The 16,086-nt window shown below is 39.5% G+C and overlaps 1 protein-coding gene across 1 annotated transcript in view; it reads left to right on the top strand.

The window, feature by feature from the left end:
- The window catches only part of SUSD4 (sushi domain containing 4), a 69,278-nt gene that overhangs the window by 48,279 nt on the left and 4,913 nt on the right, over window positions 1-16,086 (top strand). The window contains 1 exon segment of the mRNA XM_077781863.2: window positions 2,216-2,404. Coding sequence (XP_077637989.2) covers window positions 2,216-2,404 — 189 coding nt within the window.

The raw sequence follows: 16,086 nt of genomic DNA, 5'->3' as shown, positions 1-16,086 counted from the left end.
GTGGGGGTGCACCTCACATCTAATTTAGGTAGATTAAAACTTTTGCAGTAGGGGGAGATGAATGTTTAAAAGACTGATTTGCAGATGTTGTATTTTCCAAAGATCCAGGGGTAAACTTTTTCACAGGCAATATTTACCGAGTAAGCAGAAGTACCCCAAATACCCCTTGTCTTGTTACTTCTGTTGCTGTGTTTATGCTGTGAAACACAATCAATTATTCCTACTCAGAAGTCAGTATTAACTGCTTTTCAAAATAAAAGCAGTGCTAATAAAACTTAAGAAATCAATTGCAAAAGACCCATGTGCTGTGATTACCAGGCAGGCAGAAAATAGTCAATTTAGATTCAAGACCCTGCCATATTTTGCCAAATTCCATATCACAGAATTCCAGAATTTTCTTTTTATCATGTCAGGCACTGGTAATATCAAAGCCACTTGGGTCTAGTTGCTCTAGGTAGGCTGTCAGTTAAATTCCTATGGCCCTTTCATTATAAAAGGCAGGGGAATCTTATGACACTAAGATGCCTTTTTTCCCTGCCAGAGCAGTGGGGAAGGATTGTAGAATATATAAGAATCTAATCTCTATTTTTTGCCATGAGATAATAATATTAATTACTTGTCTGGAATGATTTTACTTAGCAAAAAAAAAGTCAAAATGAAGTTTTTCAAGCAGCTTGACTTGTCTGGGGACCTAGGAATTTTCACAAATGCTTGGCTGTCATACAAATTCAAATAAATATCTGTCCTGCATGATCAGGGACATAATGAGCATTAAAATTCTGAGCCAGCAGGACCAAATTTTCCCTGACACAGTTTAGAGGAGAGTAAGCTTGGTCTTCCTTGGGCAATCTGTGCTGTTTCTGTCCCAGTGGGGGCTGCTTATGTTGTCCTGCTCGATGGGCTGCTCAGTTTGCAGGAATTAGTGTGTTGTGTGTGGGGCATTCTTGATCAGGGTAGAAGCAGCAGCCAGCAGATAGGATGCTTGAAGCTTTATTTGAGCAGGGACATAACCAGCTGCTTCAACAGCTATTGAAATCGTTGCTCTGGTGGTACAGCATGCTGCAAAAAGCCTTCAAGCTTTTTCTTTTATTTTCTTTTGGGTTTGTTCCTCTCCCTCGAAAGACCATTGCAAGGAAATAGCTGCTTGAAATGCTGCTGAGGCTTTTTGTTTTACATTCCAGTACCTTACAAAGAATTTTCAGGTTGATTTTTGTTTCCTCCCTAGCTTAAAAGTATGGGAGTTCTATGACCATCCTTCACAAATTCCTAGTAGTGGCAAGAGACCTATTTATGGACTGCCATAATGCAGCTTCCATTAGTCACATAATTCTAAAATATTAGTTTTCATTCCACGATAACTAGTCATCTTTTCTCCACATTATTGCAAATTAAAAAATGAAACAGTATCAAACATTACCCAGAGGATGATTTCTAGGGCCATGAGGAATGACATGTTACAAAGACATGCCATCTGTTAAATTCACTGCTCTTTGTTGCCCCAAATTTTGTTGGTGAACAATTAACTGTCACTGCTCATTCCCAGCCATGATACAAACCCCTCAGGAATCATTCCAGTAGTAGAACTGCAGTATAGTCTATGATTCTGACTACATTTACAATTTCTGATGATAACATATACCTTCACTTTTTTGATAACTTAGTCTGAGACCTCACTCAATGTTTATCATGGGACTGCTCCTAGGAAGTCATGTCCCTTTAGACTTTCTCAGTCTAGTATTTCAAAGTCATTAATTCTGCCTGCAAATCTTTTACAGTTGCGTGCTCTTTGTCACAGGAGCAGTTTTAATATTTAAGAGGGTTTACATGACTGTCATTTTTTAGGAGGAGGAATAAAACTCACCATTTCTATAAATGACAATCTTTATTTATTAAAAATTCTACCTCAAAAAGAGATTGCCATCTGCTGAAACGGTGCATGTTTGTTAAACAAAATCCTGTCAGTTTTGGAAAACCTTTCCTGGATTTGTTGGGAGTGAAGCCCACGCTAGCAAAGCGTGTGGGCTAAACAACAAAAGGGTTTGAAAGAGGATAATAAGGCAGATCTATCTGAGGGAGATCATGCAGACATGCCATTCATAGTGGAGAGGATGAAAAATATCACACTCCTCAATTTAGAAACTGTAACTGAGATGTGTGAAGATGACTGAGATAAGCATTTGATAATAAAAGAAACCTCCCTCTTCTTAATTTGCAGGTTGCCTGAGGCCGTTGGTTCTTCCTCATAGTTACATTAACATATCTGAGTTCGGGGCCTCCTTCCCTGTAGGAACAGTGGTGTATTATCAGTGCTTTCCTGGATATAAACTAGAAGGGACAGAGACCCTTGAGTGCATGTATAACCTTATCTGGTCAGATAGCCCACCTAGGTGCCTTGATGTGGAAGGTAAATGCCTTACTGTTTGTTTCTCTTTCTGGTTTGCAAGACCTGCATGCTGTCTGTGGTTTTAACTGGGGGCTGTGGCCACGGTTCCATTCTCAGGGATGCTGCCACTGGCTGTGCAGAGCCTGTGTGGGCTCTGCTGGGCTCCTGCTGTGCTTTGCTGCACCCTCAGCTCGTGCTGTTCCCAAAGCAGTGTTTGCTCTCGCAGTGCCCCGGTGCAAGAGGGAAAGCTCCTAATGATGGCTTTGCCTTTAAAATGCCAACTCTCTGCTGCCTTTCTGATCAAAACGCTGAGGAAGTTACATAACTCACCTTCCTGTGCAGATGATCAGAGCTCCTACACGTGGGGCAGATTTCCATGCTCAACTAAAAAACACTCCACAGAAACTCTTGGTTTGGGCTGTGCCAGCTGCAGTCATTCCTCAGGGCCACACGGTGCTGCACACTGAGTATTCACTGTCTCCCGTAGCAGATAACCTTAAAGAAGGATTGGCAACTAAAAAACCACTGAGCTAATTAGCTAAAACCACTAAAAACTATTCAGTGTGAAACAAGTAGATCCTACCAAGCCAAAAGGAATAATCTGTGACTAGATTTGGGATGGAGGGTGTTGCAGTGCATTTGTATTTGCATCCCAGACATTTAAAACAGTGAGACCCCATGGATTGCTCCATACATTACCAAAACTGCATAAAATACCCTCCTCCATCTTCACATCTTGAATGAAACATCCTAGGGAGTCTTGAGAATCCAAATACATCCTCTGCATTTCATTCCCCTAAAAAAACTACATTTTTGTTCTATTTCAAGCCTGTAAGGAAGCTCTTTATATGTAGAAATTAGCTAAAAGCAATTATAGGAATTCATACGTGTTGCTTATGTCACTGAACTAAATGTTAAGCATTCTGGAAGTGCAAGAATTTGCCAAAAGCATTAACAAAGAGACAAACTGCACAAAAATAATTAAATTATCCTTATTTTTAGCTGATAATTCGAGTTCCAAAATTCAAAAATGCCTTTGCAATTTTGGAATGACAAAACATTTTTGTTTGTTTATTTAGCTCACCATGAAAGATTAATCCTCAGTCAGCTCTATGTAAGCCATTTTTGGAAGGCTTGTTTGTTGTTGTTTATAGCATGGAAAACACATTAAAAAATCAGAAGGGCCCTGTTAGGCTTAATCCAAACAATATAACTGATTTGAGAAAAATGACAGGGAGATAACAGCATGAAACTCAAGCGTGTGAAGTAGGAAAAGTTATGTCTTACTGTCACTTAACACAGGTGAGCATCCCAGTTGCTATCAAAATACCTGAGAAAACTCATGTACTCATTGTTTCTTGCTTCTGTTATGAAGTCATAGAGAGGTTCTTTTTCTTGACAATTTAAAACATAAGGCAAGAGCTTCTGCCCTGACAGATATACATTTTAAATTACATGTCAAAAATTATCATCCCCACTCAGCTATGAAGATCTGTGATGAGGGGATTGGTGTGTGGACCAAGGCCATCAGAGAGGTCTCCTGAGTTCTGATTTCAATTCAGCCTCCCTTTGTATCACTTTCTTACTGCTCTCTTTAAATGCCAGCACTTGCCATGGTGGTTTCACGTGGGCATCCCATCAGTGCATTCATTCAGTGAACCACGGGAGACCAAAACTTGCAAGAGCTGGCTCTGCTCAGCTTTAGGGAGGAGAGAGAGCTTCCAGCAGCACTGAAAGGTCACTCCTGACAGCTCCCCTTGTGAACTGTGCTGTAGGGCTGCTTCAGCAGGTGTGCAGTGGTCTTCAAAATGAATCCAGATAGGGTAAATCAACTCGAGATGCCCTTGTTTGAAAGTGTTTGTTCAAGTGATTTATGCAAGGAGTGCCAGTCTCCAGGAATCTTAATTAATTAGTGGACAAAATTCCTTCCCTGCATATTTTTTTACTCTCCACCTTGCATTCCAGTGTCAAGCTCATTTTTCAGCATTCCTTTTATGTGTGCAGTGTAATCTCACCAAGCAGGATTTTTCATGGAGGAAATCTGCAAACAACAAATTAATTCCATTTATTTCTTTCCATGTTCAATTAAAAATATATTGTAATGACATTTCCTACTCAGTATTTGAATATGGTAATGATTAAAAGCAAATGACTGCTAGGAAGCTATAGCAAAACATTTGAGAGCTTTTATTCTCCTATAAACAATGCTGCTTACAGCTTCCTCATTTAGATGTATGTTCTTGTTGAAGCCTCCACAGAAGGGATTTCCTAAACTTTTGTGTAGTCACAAAATACTATACATCAATCTGGTGATTTTTTTCCTCTTTGTTAGGGCAAATAAATTCTGAAAGAAGGGTTTGTAGCTCTATTTAAATAGAAGATCACACCAGGGACTACGCAGCTCCTATTGCACATCAGGCTTTCTAATGATTCCCAGCTTTACCCTCAATATTGGTGAGCATGGAGCTTCCACCAGCTCAGGTGAGAGACTCATTTTTGCTGTTAGGGAAGGAGGTTTTTTTTCTGGTAAGTGAAATCAGTGCTGCTTTAGTCAGAGCAGAGCACAGACACTGTGTCACCTGGCACTGGAGAGCAGCCAGCAGTGCAGAGCTGAGCAGCCACTGCTCAGAAACAGCTGCTTGCATCTGGCCAGGGCAGTGGTTATGGCTCTGGAAAAAAAAAAAGATGCCTCTAATTCAGATTTCCAAGTGTTTGCTGGTATGAGATCCTCTTCTTAAATGCTTGTACCTTTACCAGATTTAAAACATTTGGATTGACTTTTGAGTGTCAGCCTCAAGCTGAATCATATGGGTGGCTTCAGCTGAAATGGTTGAGTGATATCAGGGAAGGACAGTAAAGGAAACAGTGTTGTTTTACCAGTTCTAGAAAATTTTGCAGTCATTTAGAGGATAAGATGAATCATCTTCACACTGAATTTTCTTATTCTTTAACTTTCTTAATTTCTTTATTTTCTAGAGGAATTCCACAATTATGCAGAAACTTTTTAAACCTTCTTTTTTACTCAAACTCAACAGACCCTTCCAAGAAAACTGAAGAAAAATGGGCTTTGGGTTTTTTAATATGATTTTTAAATTACAAATTTGGGGTTAATTATCCATCTGTAGAAACTGATGTAAGTTAGTGATTGCCTTCTGTAAAACCTAGTATGCAAAATATGGGTGCAGAATTAATGAGTGAAGAATACCACAAAGGGTATAAATATTAATTGTAAAACAAATCAAACAGCTTCCAAAAACATCAGAGGGAGACAAACACTTGAAAACATACCTGTATGGAACTCTGTGAAATGAAACATTTTAAACCAGGAAATGTTTATGGTATGGTACTTTTAAGTAAATGAAGATATTATACAGGGTTTTGGGGGAAAAAAACCTAACAAAAAACCCCAAAAGCCCTGAATCCAAGAAACCTCAAACCAAACTGAAAAATCCCCCCTTGGCTATGAGTACTTTGGGAACATGATCTGCATACAATTACATTCCTTGCCATCTGGAGTCTGTATTTTAATTTTTTATGCCCTCTGGAAATCTTCCAGGGAGATGTAAGGAATAGTTCTTATAAAGAACAGGGTGGGGAGTGGCAAGGGAAGCTGATAAAGAGAAGAAGGGCTGGGAGAATTTGATTATAGTGCCAGAAAATAAAGCAGTTGTATGGATAGTGTCATCGGGAATTCCCGGCTTTGTATTTAAGAGTAAAAGGGAAAACAGGTTGATTCAATTTGCAAACAATAGACATGATCCTGTTATCTAGAATGTCTTGTTTTACCTTCATCCCAGCTGAACAGAAGAGCTGGTCTTGCAAGAAATCAAATATATTTCAATATCAAAACTTCATTCTCTTTGTAGGACCAGCAGATTCTCTAGCTGAGGTTAAACTTGAAAGAATGTAAAACAGAAAATTTCAAATTTTTGTAGGTAGATTCAAAATTAAAATGAAACAAACATTAGGAATGGACTTCAAAGGGGAGATTCAATAAACAGAAGAGAGTAAAAACCCAGAAAAAACCTGAAGGTATTTCCTTCTGAATTCTGGAATATAAAACCACCTAATTGTGAGAGTAGATGAAAAGATGCAAAGCTAAGTAACCATAAAAGTACTGATAGGATTCTGAAAATTATGGAAACTATGGAAGAAAGGTAGGAGAAGGAAGGAATTAAGAATTTTTACAACAAAGCCAGAAGTGCTAGGGAATCCAACCCCCTTTACCTGAGCACCAGGAGATTTCTGGAGAATAAAAAGGGGCTAGCCAGATGAAAATCAAAACCAACAATATACGCTGCAGAGAAAAAACTACTCTGGAAAGACAGAACAGAACAGAAATTTTTCTTCTCACAAGCCTGGGGATAGACACTCATAGAGGAGGGCTGATAAATCTGACTTAGAGCCTAGAAAGAAAAGGGTATGACAGAAGACGGTGAGATTAGAGATGAAGTGCCATAGCCTATAGAAGTTCAAAACAAAATAGCTGAAACTTTGTTACCAACTATGTGCAGGACACTTTGAAGGAAAGCTTTACAGATCTACATTATTCCATAACAATTCCTAATGCCATGAACAGTGATTGACACCAAGGTGTCTATCTGATAAACTAGGCACCTAAAATCTTTTAAATTCTTGAAGGAACATAGAGCAACACTCTGAGGAAAAGGGGATAGAAGTCAGCCTGTAATCATTTATGTTCAGGAAACAGGACAAAGTAAGCAATCCTAAGCCTGAGATGTTATACATTGGTACAAATGGATTTCTCTCTGTATTTCTCTGCTGACTTTGAGAAGGCTTTAGATAAATTTCAACATGACAGACTGATGTGTATCCTCAGGGATGATAATGTTGATGCAGCACATCTCCAACAGACAGAAGTCCTGTAGAGGGAGCAGAGGGCAGCAATATAAGCAAGTTATGAAACACTGTGGTATTGAGAAATTAAGTGAGGTAGATACCAGGATTCTGGTTTAGGTTTGCACCCACTCATCCAGCAGGCAGGAGGGAGAATAAATTAAATATTGCTCAACAGCCAAAGAGGTCATCCAGGTTAACTGAGTTAATGTTAACATAGGACACGTTGATAGCCTGGTTTTTAATAGCTCTGACTACAGTGGTATTTCACTGCCTACAGCAAAATGTGTGACTCAGAAACTACAACCAGCAGTAAATGCTGAAATAGCAGCAGACAACCATATATCTAAGGACCTTTACTAGGGCAACACCTTTATGGCAGTGACACCTCTAGCCTGATACCCAAAGGACTAAATAGGCTGACAGTGTCTCACCCTGGGGGTGTTTGTCATGGAAAGCAAGTGTGATGAAGAAGTTAAAGAGTATATTTTTCTTTAGAAAAAGTCATTCAATAATTCTTCTTGTTTCTGCACTGTAGACAATTGATTCACTCATCACCCAGGAGTGCAGAAACTATATGCATCCATGTATGAGTGTGGAAGATGAGCACTTTAACTTGGAGTATCTGGAGTTTTGTTCTGTTGGAAAATGCTGAACTTCATCTGTTACCCACAGTTGAAGAGAAGAGGTGTGGAAAAGAATTGATTTCAGAAGGAACACAGAGACATGAAATGCTAGACAGAGAAGTCTAGCAGAAGTTATTCTGCTAAATAGTAATCCAATCTCTTAACCCCAGCAGCTGTATTACAAAGTGAAACATGAAGAAAAATAGTCCAAACCCAAGACAGAATGGATACACGACAAAGTGGGCTTTTTGCCTCTCTTGTGAGGGATGGAGGGTTTAGAGAACAGGCTCCAAGTTGAAGACACTGAAGAACAGAAATTGCATTGTATTTCTTAGTAACTGCTCCTTTTTTGCATTGCAGAAATCTTCTTTGATTTTGGCTGGGATTGAAATAGATGCCTTCTCCACTGTTTGTAGTTCTTCAAGAAAGCAATAGACTAACATCTTGTAATCTGTTTCTTTCATGTCTTTGGTATTGCTTTTTGCACAGGACTTCCACAGTAAATCATTGTTTTACCCCTGCTCTATCCCCTGTGTACCTTTCAGAAACTCCTTAGCATTTCCAAAATCAACCAGACATCCAACTTGTTCATGGAGCCATAATTTCTGCCCTGAAGTTCCATATTAGCTGCCAGATCCATGTAGTGTTTTATCCATAGTGCTTTGAATATACTGTGAGTTAGATGGGGCAAAGCAGACAAAAATTCCTCCTGAGGGTTATGATATTAATCTTTAACTGTATCTGACAAGGCTGCTTAGAAGGGAAAATAACACATTGCCTACCTTGAAATCAAACATCTCTGTGCTTTACAGATATGGTGCACTCACAGAACATATTCCTCAAATAGAGGGAACTGTAGCTACAGACTCTGCATCAGGAACTCTACTCCTTGTTCATTTCCAGAGATAAAACCCAGTATTTAAAGGATGGTACTTTCACCAATCAGTGTAGGCAGGCACTTGGGAACTGAACATAAATAACAGAAAGCAACACTCCTCCATGCCTTCCTGGTCTTGTAAGATGATTTGTGAAATTACAGAATTACAGTGCTAAGATCATCTGCTGGTTTTCTTTTACCCCTCTTTTTTTTTTTTTTTTTTTTTTCTCCTTGTAGCTCTCCATTGGGAATGGGATCTTGTGCTTTTTCCTTCCTCATGTGGTATAGCTTGATGTCCTCAGCCTTCAGCTAAATCCAGGATTACAGCTTGTCTATTCCAGCATTCCTTGTCTCCATCAGTCCCTGATGACTGGTGTAGGTAACCCTACACAAACTCAAGGGATTGTGGCTTATAACAGAGAAGAAAAAGCTATTTAAAAAAAAAAAAAAAGAGAGAGATTAAAGTAACATAAAAACCCACTGATACATCCTGCTTTCAGTGAGCACTGCCTTTTTCAGACATTCCTGACAGGAGCCTTTGTCTCTCTGGTTTTCTTAGCCAGCTTCCTGACTGCTCTCTCTCTTCCCTCTACATCCAACATACTTCTCAGCACTTTGACCTTTTCTAGTCTTCAGGTTATCCTGGGATGCCTGTCAAATACCCAAGCCTTGATTTATTTTGGAGTTTTCTAAGTCCTTCCTGCAAAATGTCTGTGTAGTCCCCAGCATCTGCTTCTCAAAGTCCTAAAAAGACCATTGTTGATCATAAAGCCATCCATGCATGAGGGAAGAAAGAAACAAAATTGGAAGAAAGTGATGAAGAAAGCCAAAATTATCTGCTGTAAATGAGACCACAGTGCTCTAAGCACTCACATGTTAATAATGAATATAAATATTTCCTTAAATATAATCACAGGCCATTTGCTAAAAGAAGTCTTAGAACTCTAGCTGAAAACTTGTCATCAGTTTTTTTGTAGTTTAAATGAAACTTTCACTGTTTAACTTAGACTTTATAGGAAAATATCACTTAGAGTGTGCTTCATCCTGTATTTGTTGTGAAATGCATTTGAAACTTAAGACTTCAGCATTGATATCAATGTTTCATGGGGTACTGTGCTGGGAAGGGCAGAGTTGGTGAGGTTGAGTGTGAATTTGGAATGATGCTCCTGTAGGAGCTCAACTGACTGGAAGTGCAAAACCTACTGTGTAATTTGCAGTTCCAGGAAGGAAGCATGTACCATAAGTGATTGTAAAACACTGTCTGTTTCCATTTTGGAATCAGCTAATATTAAATTATTATTAAAATATGTTTCATGAAATTCTCATTAAGATGGTGTTTGTCAAATCTAGACCAGAGAAGCAGCTTTTCTTTAAAAAACTTGATTATTCAATTCATTTCACACTCTGTAGAAGGTGAGAAGTTCTCACTGTGTGCACATTGAAAGGCTTACCTCAGTGTCAAAGCTGGTTCAGAATTACCCAGGGATGATTTTCTAGGGGTACAGCCAGCAGTCTGGAGCCAGGAGACCTGGGGTACGTTCCTGGCTTGCTGAGTGGTTGAGAAGAAATTGCTTACCTGTCAGGTGTCTTTTCAGTAGAAAGTGAAAATTGTGAAGGTTACGTAATCAAGAAAGGTTAAGATTGAAAAGAATTTGGATGCTGTTGGCTAAGAATACAATATAAATAATAATTCTTGCTCTAGGCTTTAAGGAAATAAATTCTCTGGCAACTTGAGAGTTCAAAGTAAGCATCTTGCATCTTCATTACTTTACATGTTCAGTCAGGCCTAAATAGGATTTATGTATGATTGCTCAGTTGTTTCCACCAAACCTTCTATTCTGTTATTACTCTTGGTGCTCTTTTTTTTTTGCTGTGGGAACAAGAAATCAGAAAAATTCCTGAAAGCATGGCATCACTTTCAGAACATAAATTCAATGGCCTCTGAGTTTGTTCCAGTACAGCTGCAATAGGCACCAAGTTTCCCTTCACAGTGCCAGCAGAATTTGTTGTAGGAATGTTTCATTAGGATATTGTTAAGCTGATGTTCACAATCAATGAAAATTTACTCCAGTAATGCTTCCTGTTCTGCTTACATTCCTGAAGAGTGTCATTAAAAAAAAAAAAAATCATTAAGCAGCTGTTCTTAGAAGGAGATGTATTGTCAGGGCTTATTTAAAAGCAACTGGATTTGCTGTTTCCTTCCTTTTACAAACCTCAAAATTTCTTCTTCAAGCTTTTGATTGGATATGAGTGGTCAAGTCCAGTAGTTTTCTTCCATCCTACTTAGAATACTGGACATTTTAATGGGATGGTTTTTTTGGGGGGTTTTTTGGGTTTTTTTTTTTCTGTATTAGAAATAAAATACACTGGGTTTTGTACATTTCTGTAAATTGAAATGTAAGTATAGAATAGAAAAATCCCTTTTTTTAGTATTCAAAGTGCAGAATTAATTTCCTCAGGCTCTGTACTGTGCAGTACAGGTGTGATTCATTTGCTGGTAATATCTGTGAAAATGGACAGGTCTGGCAAGTGAACTGGACAGGAATTCTTCTGAATATGAAAGAAAAACTTCTTGGTTGATGATTTGTTTTATTCTGAAGGTATGAAGGGTGATGACACTGAGGGAACCAAGAAACCACGTTTATTAGCACAGTGTTCATAAAGAAGCAGGAAAAGGAACAAACATAATCTTCAATGTCTATATTCCTGGAAAAAATACAATTTTCAGGTTAAGCATGTGTTTATATGAGGGCAGTATATGGAAAAGGATCCCTCCTTAGACTCCAGAAGCCAGCCAGGAAAGCTTCAGGTGGGGATCTGGCCACTCTCAATGAGAAGAGTCAGACCTGCTGGGACATACACAGCTCTGCTCTCATGGAGTAAGTGACAGCTTGAATTTAACATTGGTTTGGATGCCATAGCCAGTGGCAGTTGTCCAGATTCCTGGTGATAATTAGTGTCCTGATGTGTACAAAAATGACAAGTGAGGGTCAGGAGAAACTCTTGTTCTCTTTCAGTTTGTGAGCAAAGCAGAGAGTGTCTCCCCTTCTCAGATGATTCTCTGAGACACACCAGCATTTTCCTGCACAGTGGAACTGGCAGGTTTTTATCTGTGTCTTTCTCATCTGGAAATTTCATCTTAATCTGTTCTCATTCTTTTCATAATGAGCAGGCATTCACTATGTGTTTGGCAGAGGTGTTATTCTTTATAAGGTGCAAATGTCTCTAATCTTCTCCATCCCTGTGTCAAACAGAAATGGCTGGCCTTACACTGGGGCTTTCTGCTAACCCAGCTAACCAAGAAATTAATGTCCTACACAAAAGATGAACTAGTAGCTTGAGACAAATAATCACAGATGGAAAATAAGCTTACTTGTTCCTATCCCTTATTTTTTTTTTAATAAGTAAGGGTCCCATACTTCAAGACATTTTTGCTTTTAGTTTTTGGCTTACATAAAAAGTACTGGGCAAAACCTGAGTGATTTACCACCTGTCTACTTGGACCACAGACTAAAACGATTAGCCTTTGAACATTGACTAAAAAACGGATTTTGAGCAGGGTAAATATCTGTAACTCCACTGTTATCTCTCTACCAGTGGCTTTTAAAAAGTCATGCAATGTCTTTATTCTGTGCTATCTATGTTAATTGAGAATATGCTAATGCCAGAAATCTTCCCTCCCTCCTCCAGTTCCAGTGTCAGCACTGCAGAATTACTGCAGCATCCTCCAGGCAGAGTTTAAAAAGCTTCTTGACCATAATGGGTAGATAAAAAATCACTGGGTGAACCTCATTAATTCCTCAATTAAAGAGGAATGGAGCCTGTGCCACCCTCCCCTGGCCCTGCTCCAAGGGATGTGGCTCTGTGGAGGCTGTGATGGAGAGGACACTCCGTGGGGCAGACCAGCCCTTGCCTCTGCTCCAGGCCACTGCCACACTGCTGGTAACACAAAGCTCAGCTCCCCAGGTTTTAAGCTCTTCTTGGTAGTGCTATCCTTCATTAAAATCATCCAGAGCATAAAGCTGATCTCAGAAGAGAGCCCTCAGCTCCAGCAGCTCCTAGGAGCAGGCAGGGAACTCCACCAAATCAAATGAGAAATTCTTCCCTTCAACTTCCTTGAGTAACAGGACCCTTGAGCATGCAGCAAGGGATTTGTTTGCCATATAAACACAACTGCTCTTTCTTTTTGATGAATGATTCAACTTTTCAGCTGTGAATGCTGAGCTATAAAGTTCCTGTACGTCCCCTTACAGTCTGTGGCTGATTGCTGTACAAAGACAGCAAAGACCTGGGATCACCTGCTGCAGGACTGCCAGCAGACACTGTTTAAATTATGTCTGTCCCTCTGCCAAGCTCCAAAGTTAAGGACACAGGCATGTGGTCTTTTAATGCTGGTCGTCAGAAAATACTACTGGATTATCCATGCTGGATGTTGTAATTAGAGCATTAAAGTCTCCAAAGCCTTATAAAGTGAAGATGCTGAAAGCTATTGGTAGTAAAGCTTTAGTATCATATTTAAGAACAGCACTTAAGGCTTTTTTTGATCTGTGAGAACTTTCTGCAGTAGAATTCCCTTGTTTCTATGATTATTGTGCATACTGCTATTGTGCATTGGCAGTGAAAATTAACCTGTCAGATATGCTTTTATGGCAATCAGTTTATGGCTATTTTCATTCTGTGAGTTTGATGCATTTGTCTGAAGTCCATGGCCTGTACATGATTAGGGTTCATCACTGGGAATGCTAAAATTTTGAATTTCCTAAAAAACTTCAGTGACCTTAAGTTTGTTACCAGAGTTTCTCTCCATATTTGATCTGACACATTCCTTTAATCCACTATCATACCCTGGCATCTGGCACAAATAAGGGTTCAGACTCTATAAGGTGACCAGCTCTGCACTAAAAATTTTCTGTCCAAGAGAGCCAAGAGAGTTCAGCTGCCCTGCAGACTTTCATAATCTTTCTTTTCTATGATCAAAACCAAGGCCACTTGCTGGCTGTTCTTCCACAGGACACCTTTAAAGGATCTTGGATTAGGATGATCATGGGAATGAAGTGAGTGGAGAAAAGGACTGAGTATATAACTAACTGCCCAGAGCTCAAAGTGAATTCATTTAGGGTTGTTTGTGATGTACCTTTGACTTGATTTATGAAGAGAGGCTTTGAACCTGAATTCTATGCGTGGGGGCCAGTTTGCCCATGGAAGTGTTAAAGGGATCCTGAAACTGGTTGAATATGAAGTTCAGGGAGGTGGTGAGTGACATTCCAGGTAAGTTAGAATCCCTGGCTCCTGCAGTCCAGTTGACATAAGAATGAAGCACTGTTTCGACTGAGCTAAAAGCCCTCAGTTTAAACCTGTTCCATTGCATCTGTTGGTTCCCAGTGTTTCTTGCAGGAGCTGTTGGCAGGTATGACTTCATAAACCTTGACTAATTCATGACTAATACTTGGCAAGGCAATAAAAAATTGTTTGCAGGAGTTTCCAGGCAGCACCAATACACAAGCATTTCCCTTGAAATATGGATGTGTCCCTGGAACGAGTGGCACCCTTTTTAGTGCTGGGGACATGTCCTACACAAAGAGTGATACTCTCATTTTTGGGTGTTATAAAATACACCTCCATTTGTAAACAGACTGACAGCTCCATATCTGAGTTGTCCCCACAGCGTATAGCTTTAAATCTGCTTGGAAATGTGTCATTCCTGAGCTGACCCACATTGCTGGGATGCCAGCTTTGAGGGATTTTTCTATTCAGCAGGCTGCTTTGGCTCTCGATGACATTAAGAGGTTAGGGATGATGTAGCAGCCACATTGCTGGAGGGGAAAATTAGTTTTTTCTGAGTGTTTTAATTTGTGATAAGGTGTGCTCTACTTGCTCATTGCCAGAAAGGTTGTGGACACCTACACATCTCTTGTGCACTGCCAGAGCTTGGCAAAATTCGGTTGCAGAGGAGCTTAAATTGTTCTCTTTGTTCTCACGCTCTAAGCATAGGTAATAAAAATATAACAGATTTCCTTATAATAGGCCAGGATCATGGCTTTCACTGATCATTTTCTTTTTATATACAAGAATTATTAATAGGTGCTTTCTTGGTATTTCAGTCTGACAACCTTACCCTAATCTTAAGAAAATTGTTTTCAGTCTTGAGTTGACTTCTCAGTGAAGCATTCCTCTTTCTTGTAGGCCCAGAGACTTTGGAAAGCGTGTAGAGGATGTGAATTTTTATGTGAATTACTTACTCTGATTTCAAGTTATTATTAAGCCTTGCCAGTGAAAATGCAAACAAAACCATATCTCCAGAGAATGGGGAATAGACACTGCTGCACATTGTAATCAGCCTCTCTTGAAGATTCATTTAATATCTTGTGTATTTTTTTTATGAAATGCATTATTCATGTAACAAGATTCACAGGGAGAAGCAGCTGAATTGTAATTTCTGGGAAGATTCTTCTTCCAAGAGATGTCATTTTCATTATTTAAATCAATGCAGCAGGTCTTGCCTGCATGGGAGAGGCATGAAGTGAAGGGAAGGGCCTGTAGATGGGGCACTGAGCCAGCCAGGAACTGCCTCTGAAGGGAAATAAAAGCAGCCATCCAGTAACTGAAGCCCTTTTGGGTCAGTATGCAGTCATTTGAAACATCATTACATTTTGTAGGGTTTTTTTTGCCCTGTGCTAGAAGCACTTAAGAAAGCAGTAATCAACCAACACTTACACCGTGGAAAATTTCCTCTTGTAAAAATACTGCTTGTGAGCTGCTTTCCCCACTGCTGTTTTCCAGAGTGCTCCCTCAGTTCTCCATGGAGTTCATCTGCCTAGGCTGTCATTCCAGGGCCTACAGGAAAGGTCCCACATGTTTATATTGCAATTCTCTCTTATTTACCTAACCCTAAATAATCCACTCTACTTAATTAACACAGGCTCAGCCTCTGCTATATTTAAGACCTCACTCCACCAGTGGTCCCACTGAGATCAGTCAGGCTGCTCAGAAATAACAAAACACAAATACCACCAAGTAGACTTTAAGCTCAACTTAATAAAATTACAGTGATACAGACTTCACATGCTTAAGCAACACTAGGTGCTTTGCATCTCTTGCAGCACTGCTGATGGCAAACTTATTTTTTAAAAGGATTTAATTAATGCATATAACCATTTAATTATGTTAATGAAACAAAAAATAGCATGTTACAGCTGAATTATAAATGCTTTATGAAGAGCATGATTCTCCTTATTTTGACTGCCCTGCTCCATCCCCATGAAGCCACCTGATGGGCATGTGTCCCTTTTTGCCTTCTTCTCACCCTCCTCTTCCCACAGTGGGTTGGAAGCTTCCCAGATCCC

The sequence above is a fragment of the Lonchura striata genome, chromosome 3 (assembly GCF_050655825.1).
Source record: "Lonchura striata isolate lonStrDom1 chromosome 3, ASM5065582v1, whole genome shotgun sequence".
NCBI lineage: Eukaryota > Metazoa > Chordata > Aves > Passeriformes > Estrildidae > Lonchura > Lonchura striata.
This window is presented reverse-complemented; position numbering and strand designations above follow the sequence as displayed.